The sequence below is a fragment of the Pristis pectinata genome, chromosome 12 (assembly GCF_009764475.1).
Source record: "Pristis pectinata isolate sPriPec2 chromosome 12, sPriPec2.1.pri, whole genome shotgun sequence".
Lineage (NCBI taxonomy): Eukaryota > Metazoa > Chordata > Chondrichthyes > Rhinopristiformes > Pristidae > Pristis > Pristis pectinata.
In genome coordinates this window covers 2,502,094-2,519,714 of record NC_067416.1, presented here as the reverse complement: position 1 = coordinate 2,519,714, position 17,621 = coordinate 2,502,094, and the positions used below count along the sequence as shown (strand labels likewise).

General features: G+C 48.7%; 1 protein-coding gene across 5 annotated transcripts in view; it reads right to left on the bottom strand.

Moving 5' to 3' along the window:
- LOC127576798 (LIM domain-binding protein 1) overlaps positions 1-17,621 on the bottom strand; it is a 79,804-nt gene that overhangs the window by 24,946 nt on the left and 37,237 nt on the right. Inside the window, exon 1 of one of the 5 annotated variants that reach the window (XM_052027550.1) lies at positions 15,006-15,240. The exons of 3 other annotated variants lie outside the window; for them this stretch is intronic. In XM_052027550.1, coding sequence (XP_051883510.1) covers positions 15,006-15,030 — 25 coding nt within the window. In that variant the 5' untranslated portion in view covers positions 15,031-15,240. Of the gene's footprint in view, positions 1-8,638; positions 8,788-15,005; positions 15,241-17,621 lie in introns of those variants that run through there. One more of the 5 variants, XM_052027553.1, reaches the window with a different exon arrangement.

Genomic DNA, 17,621 nt, shown 5'->3' with positions numbered 1-17,621 from the left:
GAGGAGGGCACACTGGCTGTCCGTGTGGCCAGACCTAGGGACAGACAGGAGGGTGGAGGAGTGAGCAGTCTGTCACAAGGCTTCTGGCTGAAGCCTCTTTCAGTCCTGTTGCAGTGGGTGTTGAGAGGGCTCGGGGCGTGGGGTGATCCCAACCGGGCTGACCCTGGATTTGCTCATCAGACCCAGGCCCTGATACCCTCACGTACTGCCAGTCCGCCTCTTAGCAGTGTGGAGGAACAGAGGGATCTTGGGGTTCACGTCAGGGGCAGGCACAGTAGCATAGTGATTAGCATAATGCTTTACAGCGCCAGCGACCAGTGTTCAATTCCGGCCACTGTCTGTAATGAGTTTGTACGTTCTCCCCGTGTCTGTGCGGGTTTCCTCCGGGTGCTCCGGTTTCCTCCCACATTCCAAAGACGTGCAGGTTAGGAAGTTATGGGCATGCTATGTTGGCGCCAGAAGCGTGGCGACACTTGCGGGCTGCCCCCCAAAATCACTATGCAGAAAGATGTATTTCACTGTGTGTTTCGATGTACATGTGACTAATAAAGATCTTATCTTATCTTATCCATAGATCCCTCAAGGTTACCGCGCAGGTCGATAGGGTTGTTAAGAAGGGGTATGGTGTGTTGGCCTTCATTAGACAGGGTATTGAGTTCAAGAGCCGCGAGGTGATGTTGCAGCTTCTATAGGACTCTGGTTAGACCACACTTGGAGTATTGTGTTCAGTTCTGGTCACCTCATTATAGGAAGGATGTGGAAGCTTTAGAGAGGGTGCAGAGGAGATTTACCAGGATGCTGCCTGGACTGGAGAGCATGTCTTATGAGGATACATTCAGCGAGCTAGGACTTTTCTCTTTGGAGAGAAGGAGGATGAGAGGTGATGATAGAGGTGTACAAGATGATAAGAGGCATAGATCGAGTGGACAGTCAGAGACTTTTTCCCAGGGCGAAAATGGCAAACACGAGGGGGCATAATTTTAAGGTCATTGGAGGAAGGTATAAGGGGGGTGTCAGAGGTAAGTTTTTTTTTTACACAGGGAGTGTTGGGTGCAAGGAACGCACTGTCAGCAGAGGTTGTGGGGGCAGATACATTAGGGACATTTAAGAAACTCTTAGATAGGCACATGAATGATGGAGGGCTACTTGGGAGGGAAGGGTTAGATAGATAGATCTTAGAGCAGGATAAAATGTCAGCACAACATTGTGGGCCGAAGGGCCTGTACTGTGCTGTAATGGTCTATGTTCTAACACAAGCCATCTTGTGGAAATGCCTCTCATACTGTTCCTCATCGTGTGGAGGCTGTACCTTCCACTTCCTGGCCTCGTCTGCTGCCCAGACACACCATGGAGGTCTGTTCTGCTATTATGGTGGTGACAGGGTCCCCAGTGGAGGTCTCCCTATGCAGGAGACACCACCTTACATCAGGGTCCTGGGGTGGAAGTCGTTGCACAGAACAGCTCCATGCAACAGGTTTTTAAAGTTGGTTCACAGACTCCCAGGCTGCCTGTGGCCTGGAGGTGTCCGTGGTTCCATGTATATATCGAGTGTGAGAGGTTGCAGCCCCCATCTAAGTATCTGAAGGTGTTCCTCCTCAAGTTCTGGCTGCACTTCAGCCCGACGCTCCCAAGCTTTGGGCACCCAGTGCGGAGGTGGGTCAGTTGACCAGGGGAACCTCCTCATCAGTCTGCTCCTGGGCCTGGCCAAGGAGGCAATTCCCAGGTCCAGGCAGCAGGCTGTTGAGGAGTCTGTCCAAGGACACTGCCTGCCCCTCTTCAGAGGATACGTCCATGTCTGTGTGTCCCTGGAGAGGGAGTACACAGTGTCCACTGGCTCTCTGGAGGCCTTCTATGACTGGTGGGCACCACAGGGACTGGAGTGTGTCCTGGACGTGGATGGAAACATTTTAATCTAAGTTTTGCGACTACTTTAAAAAAAGTTTTTTAAAATTTTGAAAATGGGTTTGATACAGAGTAAAGCTCCCTCTACACTGTCCCATCACACACTCCCAGGGCAGGGACGGCATGGGTTTGATACAGAGTGAAGCTCCCTCTACACTGTCCCACCACACACTCCCAGGGCAGGGACAGCACGGGTTAGATACAGAGTGAAGCTCCCTCTACACTGTCCCATCACACACTCCCAGGGCAGGAGTTAGATACAGGGTAAATTTCCTGTACACCATTTACTTTGAAAGACCATCCCTTACATGACTTTTCCAACTTCCTTTTCTCAGGAAAGCTGCCCATTGGTGTCAATCTGTGGACGGTTAGGAGCCAAGTAGAAGCTACTGCAGAATATCTGAGCTGTGACCTGCAGATATTGGTGTTCATCCGATGGTTATCCAGGAGGGTGTGGAGGGAGTTTCACCCTGTACGTTTAACCTGCGCTGTTCCAGTTCTGGGCGTGTTTGATGGGACTGTAGAAAGGGAGCTTTACCCATGTTCCTCTGCCCTGGGAGGGTGTGATGGGATAGTGTAGAGGCTGCTTTACTCTGTATCAAACCCAGTTGTTACCTAGACAGCCATGTGCTGTGAAGGTGGTATAAATCCAACAACAACCCTGGTCATATGCCCGATATTACAGATGGTCCTGTCCAAAGTGACCCAGCATAAATTTAACCTTGTCCATTTAAAGAAAGATAGACATGCATGTTCATAGGTAAAATTGGCAGCACTAGAGAGTTCAGAGGGCACTGCTCAGGCCTGTGCTGGGGCCAAGGGCTATCGTTGGGGGTGTTTTCTTTGCAAAAAAGGAGACTGAGAGGAGATCAAATTGATGTACAGGCAATGACAGGAGACCTAGAGGTGAACAGGAAGGCCATATCTCCCTTGGCGGAAGATCAATAACTAGCAGGGCTGCATTCAAGGTCATTGGCAGGAGGATTGGAGGAGAGTTTTCACAGTGAGTGGTGGGTGCTGGAACCCAACCTCCTAAAAGGGTGCTGGAGGCAGGACCCTCCCCATACATAAGAAGAGCAGGGACATGCAGGGTTACAGACTGGGAGCCAGGCAGGGAGATTAGTCCAATGTTATTGATTGGCGAGGACAAGATGGGGCAAATGGGCTCCTTCTGTGCCCCAAGCTCAAGATGTTGCAAGGTCTGTGCTTGCTTCCATTTCTTGTTTGCAGCTAATTAAATATCTGCACCCTAAGCATAGAACATTTACAACACAGGAAGCCATTCAGCCCATCAAGTTCATACTCCCCAGCCTAACCCCACCTTCCGCATACTGGGCCGGTAGCCCTGCAGCTCACGGCTCTTCAAGTCCGCACACCAGCACTGTTTCACTGTGGGGAGGGTCTCTGCTTCTCCCATCCTCTCAGCAGTGAGTTCCAGACCCCACCACCCTCTGGGGGAAAACATTTTCCCTCATCTCTTCTACCAATTATTTTGAATTTGGAAAAAAGAATTGGTTTTTGACTCCAGCTACAGGAGGTGGGTCCTTCCCATTTACTCTATTGAGGTGGGAATGATTTTATACTCCACGGTTGTGTAGGCAATCAATGCGTGCACAGGTAGATCCTGGAAACAGCAGGAGATAATGCCCAGATAATCTGTTTCACAAAGCCGCAGTCATACAGCATGGAACAGGCCCTTTGGCCCATGTCTGTGCTGAGTATGATGCCAAATTAAACTAGATCTCTTCTGCCTGCACATGATCCATATCCCTCCATTTTCATGTGTCTATCTAAAAGCCTCTTAAACACCACTATGGTATCTGCTTCCACTGCTACTCCTGGCTGCCCGTTCCAGGCACTTACACCAATCCTACACTAATCCCATCTTATTCTCCCCACATTCCCATCAGCTCCCCCCAGGTTCTGCCACTCAACTTAAAACAGGAAACATTAACAGAGGAAAATTAACCTACCGACCCGCATGTCGTTGGGATGTGGGAGGAAACCCACGTGGTCACAGGGAGAACATGCAAACTCCACGCAGACAGTGCCCAAGGTCAGGATTGAACCTGGGACTCTGGTGCTGTGAAGCAGCGGCTCTACCCACTGCGCCCTCAAGCTCGAGGGTTCAGTCAGGTTGAAGGATGTCCAGGAAACCACTTTGGGAGCACAGTTTGTGGCAGTGGGAGGTTTGCAGCTGAATGGTTTGAGTAATTACAGTGGCCAATACTGTTCCCATGGGATGAATCCATCTCCGTTGGCTGGGAAATTGGGGCCAGAACCCGCTGAGCCGTCCACAGAGCACCCAGAGAACATGACCTGCTGATATCACAACACCAGGAGAGTTTCTGGCGACTGCCCTGAACTTCTTGGGAGAGGCCCTATGTTTCTGGACAAGGCCGCAGGCTTCGGGTGGTGTGGCAGCTGAGGTGGGGAGGAGAGGGTGGGCCAGGGAGGGCAATTAGAGAGCCAGCAGTGATCAGGGGTTAGCCTCACTCTGGGAGGGGACAGGCCGGAGTAGTCAGTGGTGGAGAGCAGGAGAATAAAGAAGGAAAGGAAGAGAAAAGGGGCTGAGGTGTCACTAAAGGGGGATGGAGCTGAGAGCGAGAGGAGACTGAGGGAGGTGGTTAGGTGAGGGGAACAGAGGTAGGGAGAGGTTCTGGAGGAGGGAGGAGATTAGGATATGGGGGGTGGACCTTCTAGCACTGAGAACCAGCAGGGCATGACCAAGATCACGTTTGAGTCCACATATGTGAATATGTGTCTTGCTCCAATGGCAAGGAGGTCCTCAACCACTGGAGGCAGCTGTCCAGGAAACTTGCCATCAGTGGTGGAGTGATTGACAATGAGTCAGAGGCCAGAAGTGGAGGAAGAAGAGATGTCCAAGGACTGTGGGGTAGCTGGCACGCTCCACACATTATAAGAATTCACACATGGGCATCTTCCACTCCTCACAAATGGAGGGGAGAAAAGTCATTCTTGGCCCAAGGATGGAACAGCCCTGCTCTGACTGGTTGCATCACCGCCTGGTATGGAGGCTCCAAAGTGCAGGATCGCAAGAGGCTGCAGAGGGTTGTAGACTCAGCCAGCTCCATCACGGGCACAACCCTCCCCACCATCAAAGTCGTCTTCAAGAGACAGTGCCTCAAGAAGGCAGCATCCATCACTTAGGACCCTCACCACCCGGGACATGCCCTCTTCTTGTCACTACCATCAGGGAGGAGGTACAGGAGCATGAAGACCCACACTCAATGATCTAGGAAGAGCTTCTTCTCCTCCGCCATCAGATTTCTGAACAGTGCATGAACACTACTTTGTTATTCCTTTATTACACTATTTATTTTGTAATTTATAGTAATTTTATATCTTTGCACTGTACTGCTTCCGCAAAACAACAAATTTCACGGCATCACACCTCAAATAAGAACACATTCCCTCTATATTGCACTGGGAGCGTCCGCCTGGACAGAGTCTCTGGAGCACGAGTCAAATACACAACCTTCTGACTTCGAGGCAACAGTGCAAACAATGACTGAGGACTTTAGCAATACATTGCACACAGCTAAAAGAACAATTTCACAGACATGCGACACTTAAGCAGTTCCACCGATCCACACCACTGTCAATCCAACCAACCAGCAAAACCTTCGGCTCCCTCCCCGGAAGTCTCATCCTTCAGAGGAGACATTAACTTGTCTGTCCCCCAAGAAGGGTTACAATGCCCCTCAGTTGTAATGAGTGTCACTGAGCTTTGCCTTGCTGGTGAAATGCGTAGCCTGGCTTGGGAGGACGGAGTATTACAGTAGGACATCCTTATCTGGCAAGGAAGTCTTACGGAAGGAAGGAACTTAGGGAAGAAATTCTGCAATGTGGGGACCAGACAGCTGAAGACACGACTGCCTCTAGTGCTGGTGGTCTCTGGAGCCTACAGACTGTTTCAGGACCCATACCACTCCACAAATGAAACCCTCCAACTCAGCACAAAGTACAGATCTAAACAGCAACCGATATGCACTTCTTGAGAGATAGGTCATTGACCTCCAGAACACTAGGAAACTACATTTCTATAAGGTGGCAAAATATCACCCCAAGGCGCTTCACAGGCGCTTCACAGGAGTGCTATCAGGCTTGGTTAGAGGGAGGTCTTAGAGAGGGAGGAAAGAGAGGCAGAGAGATTTATTGAGGGAATTCCAAATCTTGGGACAAAGGTTGTTGAAGGTATGGCCAGCAGTGGTAGAGGGATTAACACTGAGGAAGAGGCCAGAAGTGGAGGAAGAAGAGATGTCTGAGGACTGTGGCAACTGCAGGTGGTGATGGGGCAGGAGGGGCAAAAAGAAAGACTTGAATTTCTACAGCACCTTTCCTGTCCCTTTCAGAACTTCCCAGAGTGCATTAGCATCAATGAGTGCAGTCACCATTGCCTGGTAGGAAGTGAAGCAGCCAATCCACGCACAGCAAGTCTGGGTCTGGTGAGGCTATGGAGGGATTTGAGGCAGGTTAACCTGCTTGTAGTTCGGTACACAATCTGACAGGGGTTGGTGGAGGGAATGGGAAAATTGCCCATCCGCAGGCTGCAACAGAAGGCACCTTCAAGCTGCCCACCTGCCTGGTTCAACATTAAAGCTGGTGCTGGCAACACTGCCTCTCCTTGGGAAGTGACTGCTGGAGAGTTCACCGAAAGGTGAGTCGTTTACCTAGAAATCCAACTGCACGAAGCTGCTTCCCCAGTGTTCTACAACTAGAAATCCCAGTCCATCTGTTGTGAAACCCAACAGTTTCCAGGTGATTCCAGCACGAATGACCCATGAGAGCATGGATTCAGCGTTAGGGTTGTCCAGAATGACACCACTCCTTTTTGGACTGTTGAAGGGAATTTGGACTCAGGAGGAACTACCACTTCCGGGGCAACGTGCTCTTTCCAAACTTGGACACCTACTTAAAGTGAATGACGTCCATCCTTTGGACTCCTTCCCTTAGCAATCCTCCGACACCTACTCCACCCCGCCAGCCCTGTAATCACCCCAGTCCTAGGTCTTGATGAACCATCACCAACCCTGTGCTCCCCACCACACTGATTCCCCAGCACCAGTAATGCCTCCTTAGCCCAGTCCATTGTATCGCAGTCACTGGGCAAAAGGTTCAAGAATCCCTGGGTTATCGTTTGAGCAGAGGAAGCAGCAATGTCTTAACCAGACACAGACAATTATTTCTCATATAGTTACAGAGTTATAGCTCACAGAGATAGGCCCTTCGGCCCACTGACTCCATGCTAACCATTAAGCACCCGCTTACTCTGCAGTAACCCCATTTAAATTCCACCACCAGCTCCCTCCAGATTCTACCCGTAACATTCACTAAGGGTAATTTACAGTAACCAATGTCTTTAGGATATGGGAGGAAACCAGAGCACCTGGGGGAAACCCACGCGGTCACAGGGAAAACATGCAAACTCCACACGGACAGCGCCGGAAGTCAGGATTGAACCTGGATCTCTGGAGCCATGAGGCAGCAGCTCCACTAAGCACACCACTGCCCCACCCATTCTGTTAAAGCACAGTGAGCTAGTTTCACAAAAATCAACACAAGGCAGAGGTAGATCTCAAATGACATCAGAAGTACAAAAAGAATAAAAGATCTCACATGCCGACAGAGCGCTGAGCATCCACAGCACTATTTCAAAGTGTGTTAGAGTTTCTCCAGAATCCTGACCAGTATGTATCCCACAATCAACACCCATTATCCAGTCATTGGCATGTTACTGCTCGTGGGAGCTTGCTATGCATAAATTGACTGCTGCAGCATTTCTCAAACTGCACATCATTCCATCAAACACCTTGGTGGCTTTTGTTTTTAAAAAGTTAAGTGAAAAGTGCCATAAAATGCAAGGTTTGTTTTGTTTCTTTAAGACTTCCCACAAACCTGACACAGGGTAGAACACTGCCCTGACCCCAAGGCAAACAGCAAAGCCACAATCAGCCCACACAAACAAATCTCACAATGCAGCTCGATCCCAGCCGGGGCAGTTAAAGTGCTGAGGCACCTTTCAGAAACAAGTGTAAAATGAGAGATAAGCACAAAATGACCAGAGAGCAGTGGGGTGGGGTTAGGGTTAGCAATGGGAGTCGTGGCCCAAACTACACTTGCAATGCCCAACTACAGACTCTTGATCATTTCTAGATAAAAAATGATCTGGTCAGTAACTCTTTTAACACAGCACATGTCAGCAGTTGTGGAGTAACCCCCTCTCCCTATTTCTGCCATGTCTTTCACTGTCAAGCATTTACTACCCAGGTCTCGGTGGGTTTTTTTTCTTTAACCTCCTTGCTTTCCTGCTAGATGAGCAAAGCTGCTTACCCCATCTTCCACATGCACACTCGATCAACTGCAGCCAGCAACCAAAGACTTCAGGAACAGAGAGCAGCGATGGAAAGCTCTGCAATACTGAGCCTCTGGCAGGCCTCGGCCTTCACACTGAGACCACCCCTTCCCGTCCCTCCCCACACCCATGGCAGCGAGGGATCTCCTCCACTGCTCCAGCCCCAGGCCTCGTTTGCTAATGCAGTTAAGCGGCACTGTTGCAGCAAGTTAACAGAGATAAAAGTCCCGAGAATGTGAGGAGCAAACACTCACATACACAGGCACACACACACACACACACACACACACACACACACACACACACACACACACACACACAGCATCGAGAAAGAGTAAAAAAAAGAGGGTTTATTTTTACCTTGACGGAAGCTGGTCCAGAGGGGACACCCAGAGCTGACTGGAACTGAGGAACCCCCTCCCTCTCCCAACCAGAAAAAAAACACTTCAGCAATATATTCTTATTTATTTATTAATTCTTTAAAACAAAGCCCTGCAGAGAGTTGGGATGCCTGCCCTCTCTGCCTTGCCGAGGAGCTGAGCCTTTTGTTCTGTGCAGGGCCAGGCAGCTGTCAGCAAACAACAATAGCGTGTGGAGGAGCCCGGACTGTGTGTGTGTGTTGGTGTTATGTGGCCCCAGTTTGCACTGAATCACACAGGCTTGTGGCAGACGGTTGGCTCCTCCCCCTGCTCCTGGGCAGACAATAGGGTGAGACCAGGGCCTAGGAGGCTTGCTTCCACACAGCCCCCCCCCCACCCCATCAACTCTCGCTTCCCTTCCCCCTCCCCGAGGGAGACAGACTACCTCCCAATCTGCCACACTGGCTCCAAGACAAAGAAAGACTGGCAAAGATAATACCACATAGATCTGCAGGAGCAAGCAGTGTTTCTGGACACTTGGAATCAATTCAGATTGTTTCTTGGTCTCCCCCTCTCATCTTAACCTTGCCCTGTCCTACAATGCTTCAGGATCTCTCCACTCCTCCAGTCCCAGCACCTCAACGTCCTCAGTTTTAATCACACCTCTGCTGGCAGCCCCGTCCTCAACTGTGTGCACCCCGAGCTCTGGAATTCCCTCCCTGAACCTCTCCACTTTTCTCTCCTGAGTTAAAGTGATCCTTAAACCTACCTCTTTGACCAAGTTTTCGATTGCCTACTCTCATACCCACTCAGTGGCCTGGTGTCAAATTCCTCAGAAGAACCTTGGGATGTTTTGCTATGTTAAATGTGAAAGCGAGATGCTTTTCGGACTGAAGGTCATTTTTGTTATTTCACTTGTAATAATGTCCCTTCACCTGAGTCAAAAACTAGTCAGAGTGTGGGGCTGTGTGAAGAACTCATTCACTGATTTCTGACAATCAGGCTGCATCAACACTTACTTTCATTTTTAACCTCTGCGGCGTTTAAAACTTTTAAACGATCCTGAATGTTTCTGTCATGTGAGTCAATGGGTCAGAAATGAAATGAAAACTGAACTGTTGTCTTTAGAAAAGTACTGGAGTTAAGCACTTATCGGACAATTAAAGGAAAATGCCAATGAGACACTTAGCAACTTTATCAGAGACACAAATTGTTCTTTTTTCCCTCCCTCATCACATTGCTGCGAAAAATAAATCAGCTGAGTGATCTTGTCTAAATTTAATGTCATGATGCTTTTAAGCATTAATAAGCAATTAATATTCACCCACACCACCCCAAATCAACATCCAACAGCTATCAAGGAGACGTTGGGCAGGCTAGGACTTTATTCCTTGGAACGTAGGAGGCTGAGGGGTGACCTCATAGAGGTGTATAAAATTATGAGGGGCATCGATAGGGTGAACGCATATTTTGCCAGGGAAATGGAATCAAAAACTAGAGGGCATAGGTTTACGGTGAGAGGGGAAAGATTTAAAAGGGACGTGAGGGGCAACTCCTTCACACAGAGGGTTGTGGGTATATGGAACGAGTTGCCAGAGGCAGGTACAATAACAACACTTAAAAGACACTTGGACAGTACATGGACAGGAAAGGTTTAGAGGGACATGGGCCAAACACAGGCAGATGGGCATCTTGGTCGGCATGGACGTGGGGTTGAAGGGCCTGTTTCTGTGCTGTATTACTCTATATCCCTATAATTCTATTTATTAGACCTCCCCCTCGGTCTTCCCCTCACCCCGCAATCTCCACTCCCTTGTCAGTAATCAACGGCCATTGTTCAATGTGCACATTGGCTGGCAGGAGCAGATCAGGTATTTCAGTGATGCCTTCTGTAGCTGAATTGCCCTATAACACAGCAGTGTTTGTACATAGAGGAAGACATAAGTTAGCGGATACTTGCAGGAGGAAGCTGGGCTGGGCAGGTTAGTCTTATCACAAGGCAGTGAGCTTAAACAAACAGAGATGAGCCCACACTGCCTACCCAGCTCAACAACAACAACATACATTTACATACCACATTTAAGAGAGCAATATGCCCAAGTTCTTTCATGGGAGTGAAACCTGTTGCCAAATCACAGCAGATGATTGGCCAAATGACCAAAAGTTTGAACAATGATCTAAGTTTTAAGGAGCATCTTAAAGGGTGTAAGGGAGACAGATAGCAGCTCAGAACAAAGCCTATATAAGATCTGTAAACATTAACATGCAACCCACAATCATATTAACACATTACCATAGAAACATGCAAAATTACACCCTCTGTCACCCTTCACACACAAAAGAAGCAAAGCAATCATTAAAACAAGGAAAGAATGACTCTCATTTCCTGCAATAATTTTTGACCTCAGGATTTATAGCCAACCATCAATCTAAGAAACAGTTATTTTCCAATTATGTATAAATTGCAACTGGTCCTCAACAATGACCTGAATTTAAATAGCACCTTTAACGTTGTACAAAACGTCCCAAGACATTTGGCACAAGTGATGTGATGTAACCATGCTGTATGAGAAGATGTCATAGTAGGTGACCAGCAGAGGTGGGAGGTGCCTAAAGCAGAAGGAGGGAAGGAGTTTGAGGGAGGGAATTCCTGAACTTGGGGTCAGGCAGGGTGAAGGCATGGACACTACTGGCAGTGCCATTAAATTTGGGATTCCCAAACAAGAGGTTCAAGGCCATGAAAACAAGGGGCAAAAATGTAAAATGGAGGGATTGTGGAACATGGAGTGGGTGTGTGTCGGCGGGAACAGGGTGTGATACAGTGTGAGCAGAGCACTAGATGAAATAAAATCAGAAAATGGTGGAAACACTCAGCAGATCGGGCAGTGTTTGTGGGGAGAGAAACAGAGTGAATGTTTCAGGTCAAAAACCCTTCAGCAGAACAGTGAAAGTGAGTAACCAGTCTGAAGCTGCAGAGAGGGTGGGGATGGATGGATAGGGCAGTGGGTGTATCCCTGAGAGGGCGAGGCTAGGGTGGTGATCCCAAAGTTTGGTGCTCTCTGGTTGACAGATTAATGAGGACAGTTAGAGAGTGAGGCAGCAGGCAAAGGGAGGCAGAAAAGCCAGGAAATGGGTCAGAGGTGTCGCTGAGCCTAAAGCTGGAAATGGCCAGTAGAGTAGACAGTGACAGTGCAGAGAGAAAATCTGAATTCATATTACAGTGGAGAACAAGCCAAACTGAAAGGCCTGGATAGAGTGGACGTGGAGAGGACGTTTCTATCAGTAGGAGAGTTTGGGATCTGAGGGCACAGCCTCAGAATAAAGGGACATCCCTTTAGAACTGAGATGAGGAGGAATTTCTTCATCCAGAGGGCAGTGAATCTGTGGAATTCATTGCCACAGAGGGCTGTGGAGGCCAAGTCATTGGGTGTATTTAAGGCAGAGGTTGACATTATTGATTGCTAAGGGAGTTAAGGGTTACAGGGAGAAGGCAGGAGAATGGGGTTGAAAAAAACAGCCATGATTGAATGGCGGAGCAGATTCGATGGGCCAAATGGCCTAATTCTGCTTCTGTATCTTATGGTCTTATGACCAGTTTCGACACAAACAGTGAAAGCATGTTATTGACACTGACTCCAGAAGGCTGCCATGTGCCCAAAGGAGATGAGGCGTTGTTCCTTGAGCTTACCTTGAGCCTTGTTGGATCAGTGCAGGAGGCCACAGACTGGCAGGTGCTTTGGCAAGCAGTCACCCTGACAGTGCTTGGTTTCTCAAATGAGGAGGAGACAGCGCCGTGAGCACCAAATGGAGATCTCTCGATTGGAAAAAGCAAAGGGAACCGTGGTTTCAACTGGAAGGTGGAAAGGGATGGGGAAGAGGACCTATGGTGCATGTCTGTGGTTGCTTGGGAAAGTGTTGCAAGAAGGGAAGTGGCTATGGAGAGGGAGTAGACCTGGGAGATGTGAGTGAATGATCCCTATAAAATACTGACAGGGGAAGGGAGGGGAAGGAATCTCATCGAAGCTGGCGGAAATTGTGGAAGGCAATCTTTTGAATGTGGAGGCTGGTAAGGTGGGGACCAGGGGACCTCTCTCCTTGCAAGAAGGGGTGAGGGCAGAGGTGCAGAAGATTGACGAGGTGTGGTCGAAGGCTCTGTCAAGTATGGCACAAGGGAAACCACAGTTCAGGAAAAAGGAAGACATCTCAGCTGAAAGTCTCATCGTCAGAGCAGATATGAGGAAGACAGAGGAATGACAGAACAGAGTCCTTACAGGAGATAGGGTGGGAGGAAGTACAGTCAAGATAGCTGTAGGAATCTGTATATTGTATTGGCTGTTTGTCACCAGTCTATCTGCTTAGATGGAGACAGAGAGATCCTGACCCCCAAAGCCTTTCCATCACCTACAATGCACGTTAGGAGTTTGATGGAACACTCTCTGTTTGCCTTAACAACTGCAGCTCTGAAGAAGCTTGACGCCATCCAGGACAAAGCAGCCTACTTAACTGATACTCCCTCCCTTCACCACTGGTGCACAGTGGCTGCAGTGTGCACCGTCTACAAAATGCATTGCAGTTATTCACCCAGTCTACTCTGACAGAACCTCCCAAACCCGCCACCCTCTCCCACTAAGAAGGGCAAGGGCAGCACGCACAGGGGAACACCACAACCTGCAGATTCCCCTTCAATTCACACACCATTCTAACTTGGAAATATATCGTCAATAAATCCTGGAACTCCTTCCCCAACTGCACTGTGGGAGCACCTTCACTCGAAGGATTGTAGCAGTTCAAGGTGGTGGCTCATCCCACCTTCTCAAGGGATAATTAGAACATAGAACAGTACGGCACAGACAGGCCCTTTGGCCCACAATGTTGTGCCGAAATAGCTAAACCATCCTACATAGAGAATGCCCATATCCCTCTATCTTCCTCTCATTCATGTGCCCATCCAAGCCCCTCTTAAAAGCCCCCAATGAATTTGCCTCCATCACCCTATCAGGTAACGCATTCCAGGCATCCACCACTCTCTCAGTAAAAAACATACCCTTCACGTTTGTTCTGAACCTACCCCATCTCACTTTAAATGCATGCCCTCTGGTATTGGATCGCTCAATAATGAGAAAAGGATATTGCTTTAGGGATTTAAGGGATGGTAATTAGGGATGGCAATAAATACTGGTCTTGCCAATAATGCCCAGATCCCAAAAAAGGAATGAATAGATAAATAAATGTACATTAGCAAATATTCTGACAGCATAAACAATGTCACAAAGAGTCTGCATTGCTCCTAAGGGATTATGTGTATTGTGTTGTATGGGTTACAGAGACAAACTCTGAGGGTCCCCAGCAGGACTGTACTGGATTGGCTGAGCATCACTGGAGTGGGCGTTGCTCCAGGTAGTACACCAGGTGGGTGAACAGTACTAAGGGATGAAGGTTGTTTCAAGAACCCAGCGATACATTAATCGCCATGACCGTACCATGCACAACAGGAGAGGAGAGTGCTTCTTTCAATTCTTTTGAGGGACGTTAGTATTACTGGTGAGGCCAACACATTGCCCATCTGTAATTGCCCTTGAAGATGGCAGTGAGGTACCTCCTTGAACTGTTGTAGTCCTTCAAGGACCAGTAGATGTTTTGATACAAGTGATTGGCATGAAGTCCATTTCAGAGGACAGCTGAAGTTACCTACATTGGTAGTTCTGCGTAATACAATTTCTTTCCATAAAGGCAACCAGATGCTTTTACAACAAATCATTAGTTTCACGGTCACCATGCCTATTCAAGTCCTTCTAAAATGTGGATTATTTCACTAACTGAATTTAAAATCCTCTTGATTTGATACAGAATCTATCCCGCTGTTATAAGACTATTAAACGGTCCCCTAGTATGATAAGATGGACTCTTGACCTCACAATCTACCTCGTTATGACCTTGCACTTTATTGTCTACCTGCACATTGTGCTTTCTCTGTAACTGTAACTCTTTATTCTGCATTCTGCTATTGTTTTCCTTTGTACTACCTCAATGCACTGATGTGATGAAATGCTCTGTGTAGATGGCATGCAAAACAAAGTTTTTCACTGTAGCTCGGTACATGAGACAATAATAAACCAATTTACCAAAAGTCACACAACCCTGAGGCCTGTGGATTAGGAGACCAGTAGTTTACATGTTACCTGGCTATGAAGCCACAGGAGTCAAATAGCCCACTGAAACTCAGCCCCTAGCCTCACAGGTGGACTCACGGCCTGAGACTGGGCCTTGGTGAAGTCAGTACCAGCAACAGAGGGGTGGTGGGGTGGGGTGGCTTGGGGGGGAGGGGGGGGGGAGGGGGGGAGCTGTAAGGTCCCAGACTGGTTACATACCTTGATCCCCATATTGCTCTTCCATCACTTCACAAGACTTCCTTCCACACTCTCCTTTTTAACAAATGCAGAGGTAGTTTCAGGAGGGATTGGTGCTGTCTTGTCCAGGATCAATACTGTGCTTGGAATGAAAAACTGCAAATTCTTCCTCCTGGCTCCAACTGTTGTGTGTAGGGCTGCGGAGAGCAGATGGGTGGAGCGCGAAAGGGAGGGGTGGCTGAGTTTCTCCACCAGCATTGGACTAACTGCCCAGGGAGGTGACCCTGAGGGAGGAAGAGCTGATGTCAGATCAGTTTGCCCACCACTGAGGCGGGGTGAGTAAGCAGGAATGGAGGGGACCTCCAGGGCAGGCACCACTCCTCTCAGGCTCTGTTCAGGAAAACCGCAACGCCTGGCGCGCTGCTGATAACAGCTGGATCAGATTGCCGAGTCTCACGCACACTGAGCCATTAGTGCCTGGCCACGTGAGATCAACCTGAAAAAAATAACTGGTGGTGTCTGACATTTTTAGTGCATGCAGACTATGTACAGGAGGCAGAGTTTTCAACTTCATCTCAAACCAGTTATCACAGATGCCATTACCAAAATGCCTGTGACAGTACCTCCCAAACCCATGACCTCTCCCATCGAGAAGGACAAGGGCACCACCACCTGTGGGTTCCCCTCCAAGTCCGACACCATCCTGGCTTGGAAAAATATAGCTGGGCTTTCATCATCGCTGCATCTGAATCCTGGAACTCCCTCCCCAACACCACTGTGGGAGCAACTTCACCAGAAGGACTACAGTGGTTCAAGGCAGCTCACTTCCCCCTTCTCATGGCCAGTTAGGGATGGGCAATAGTTGCTGGTCTGGCCAATGACACTGACATCCCAGGAATGAATGAGAAACAATGGTACGTTCTAACAACCCTCTGTTAAGCTGACCTCAGGGGTGACAAAGTTGTTGCCCAAGAATGCCGATCCTGATCTGATCAGACCCGAAGCCTCATGGTGGATTCACTCAGCAATGTGGCAAAGAAGGGCTCAGAGAAGCCTGACAGGAGAACGAGGGAAGGGCATTTAACCCTCAGACCTGATTCACATAATCAGGATCTCAGCTCCATTTGCTGCAGATCTATTGGTATCCATACCAGACACAGACCCAACAACTACTCACCTGCCCTCTCCCAAATCAACAACCACACACACCCCATCTCACCACATGCCCCAATCCCACACTAGATCCACAGTCACCCACCCCTCTCCATATTCCTCAACACCGCCCTTCCTCTCTGTGTCTCCCACACCACGTCTCCACGTCTCCCATCCCACCCCCATGCATCTCCCACCACACGCTACTCCCCCTCCCTGTCTCCCACCCCACCCACACCCCTCTGTCTCCCACCCCACCCCTTGCATCTTCCACCCCACCCAACCCCCCATCTCCCATACCACCCATCCCCCCGCTCCACATCTCCCTCCAAACACATGCTCCAAGTCTGCACAGAGTTTCACCAAAAGATACATTTTTGCAGTAAACATGGCCAGAACAACAATAATGGCCTGCGTTCATGCATCACCTTTGACGAGGCATCCCAAGATGTCCACAGCCACATCACACAAAAATTGTCACCTAGGCTCATGAGGAGATATTAGGCAGGTCATTGAATGCTTGGTGCTGAGGTGGGTTTTAAACAGCTGTTTGGAGGAAGAGGGAGGGGGAGAGAAGTCCAGAGCTTACAGCCTCTACAGTTGAAGGCATGCTCACCCACTCTATTGCAATTACATTTGGGGATCTGGAGGAGACTAGGATGTAGGATTGCAGAGATCTCAAAGGGTTGGAGGTTACAGGAGGGCAAAATCCTGAAGGGATTAATATGCAAGAAAGGAAATTTTTAGCTGCAGGGAGTTAGCAATGGGATAAGGATGAAGGGGATGAGAGGGTAGCTTAGAAGCCTTAGCAATACACAAAAAGCTGGAGGAACTCAACGGGTCAGGCAGCATTTATGGAGGGAAATCGATGGTCAACATCTTGGGTCAAGACCTTTCAGTCTAGGTGAAGGGTCTCGACCCAAAACATCAATGGTCCATTTCCCTCCACAGATGCTGCCTGACCCACCGAGTTCCTCCAGTATTTTGTGTGTTGCTCCAGATTCCAGCACCTGCTGTCTCTTGTGACTCCAGCTTAGAAGCCTTACCCTAACTTACCCAGAGCTTACAAGGTCTCCATGCAGATGGTCCGGGACACTGTGTAAACTGTGCTGCTCAACAAGAAAGCATCAGGTTCACACAGAACATAGATGGCCAGGGGCACATTGGTTTTGGTATTTTACAATCTTGGAGAGTTGTTTTAGAACATTCTCAAAGCCTCCATTGCTTCTTGCATTTTGTTTGTCCCATGTTAACAGAACTTTGCGCTGAGAGCACGACACATGTAAACGCTGCAGATTAGAAGGTTGCTCAGCTGTAAAATTCAAACCCAAGCCAAACACGGCCGATCCAAACCCAATCTGACCCTGGGGACTTTGAATATTTTCCAAGCCCAACCTGTAATTTGCCGAAGAGAGGACTGAAAAACTTGCTGTGCTTCCCACATTGTGCTCTTGTTCAAGGTCAGAGGGCACAGGCAATAATCAC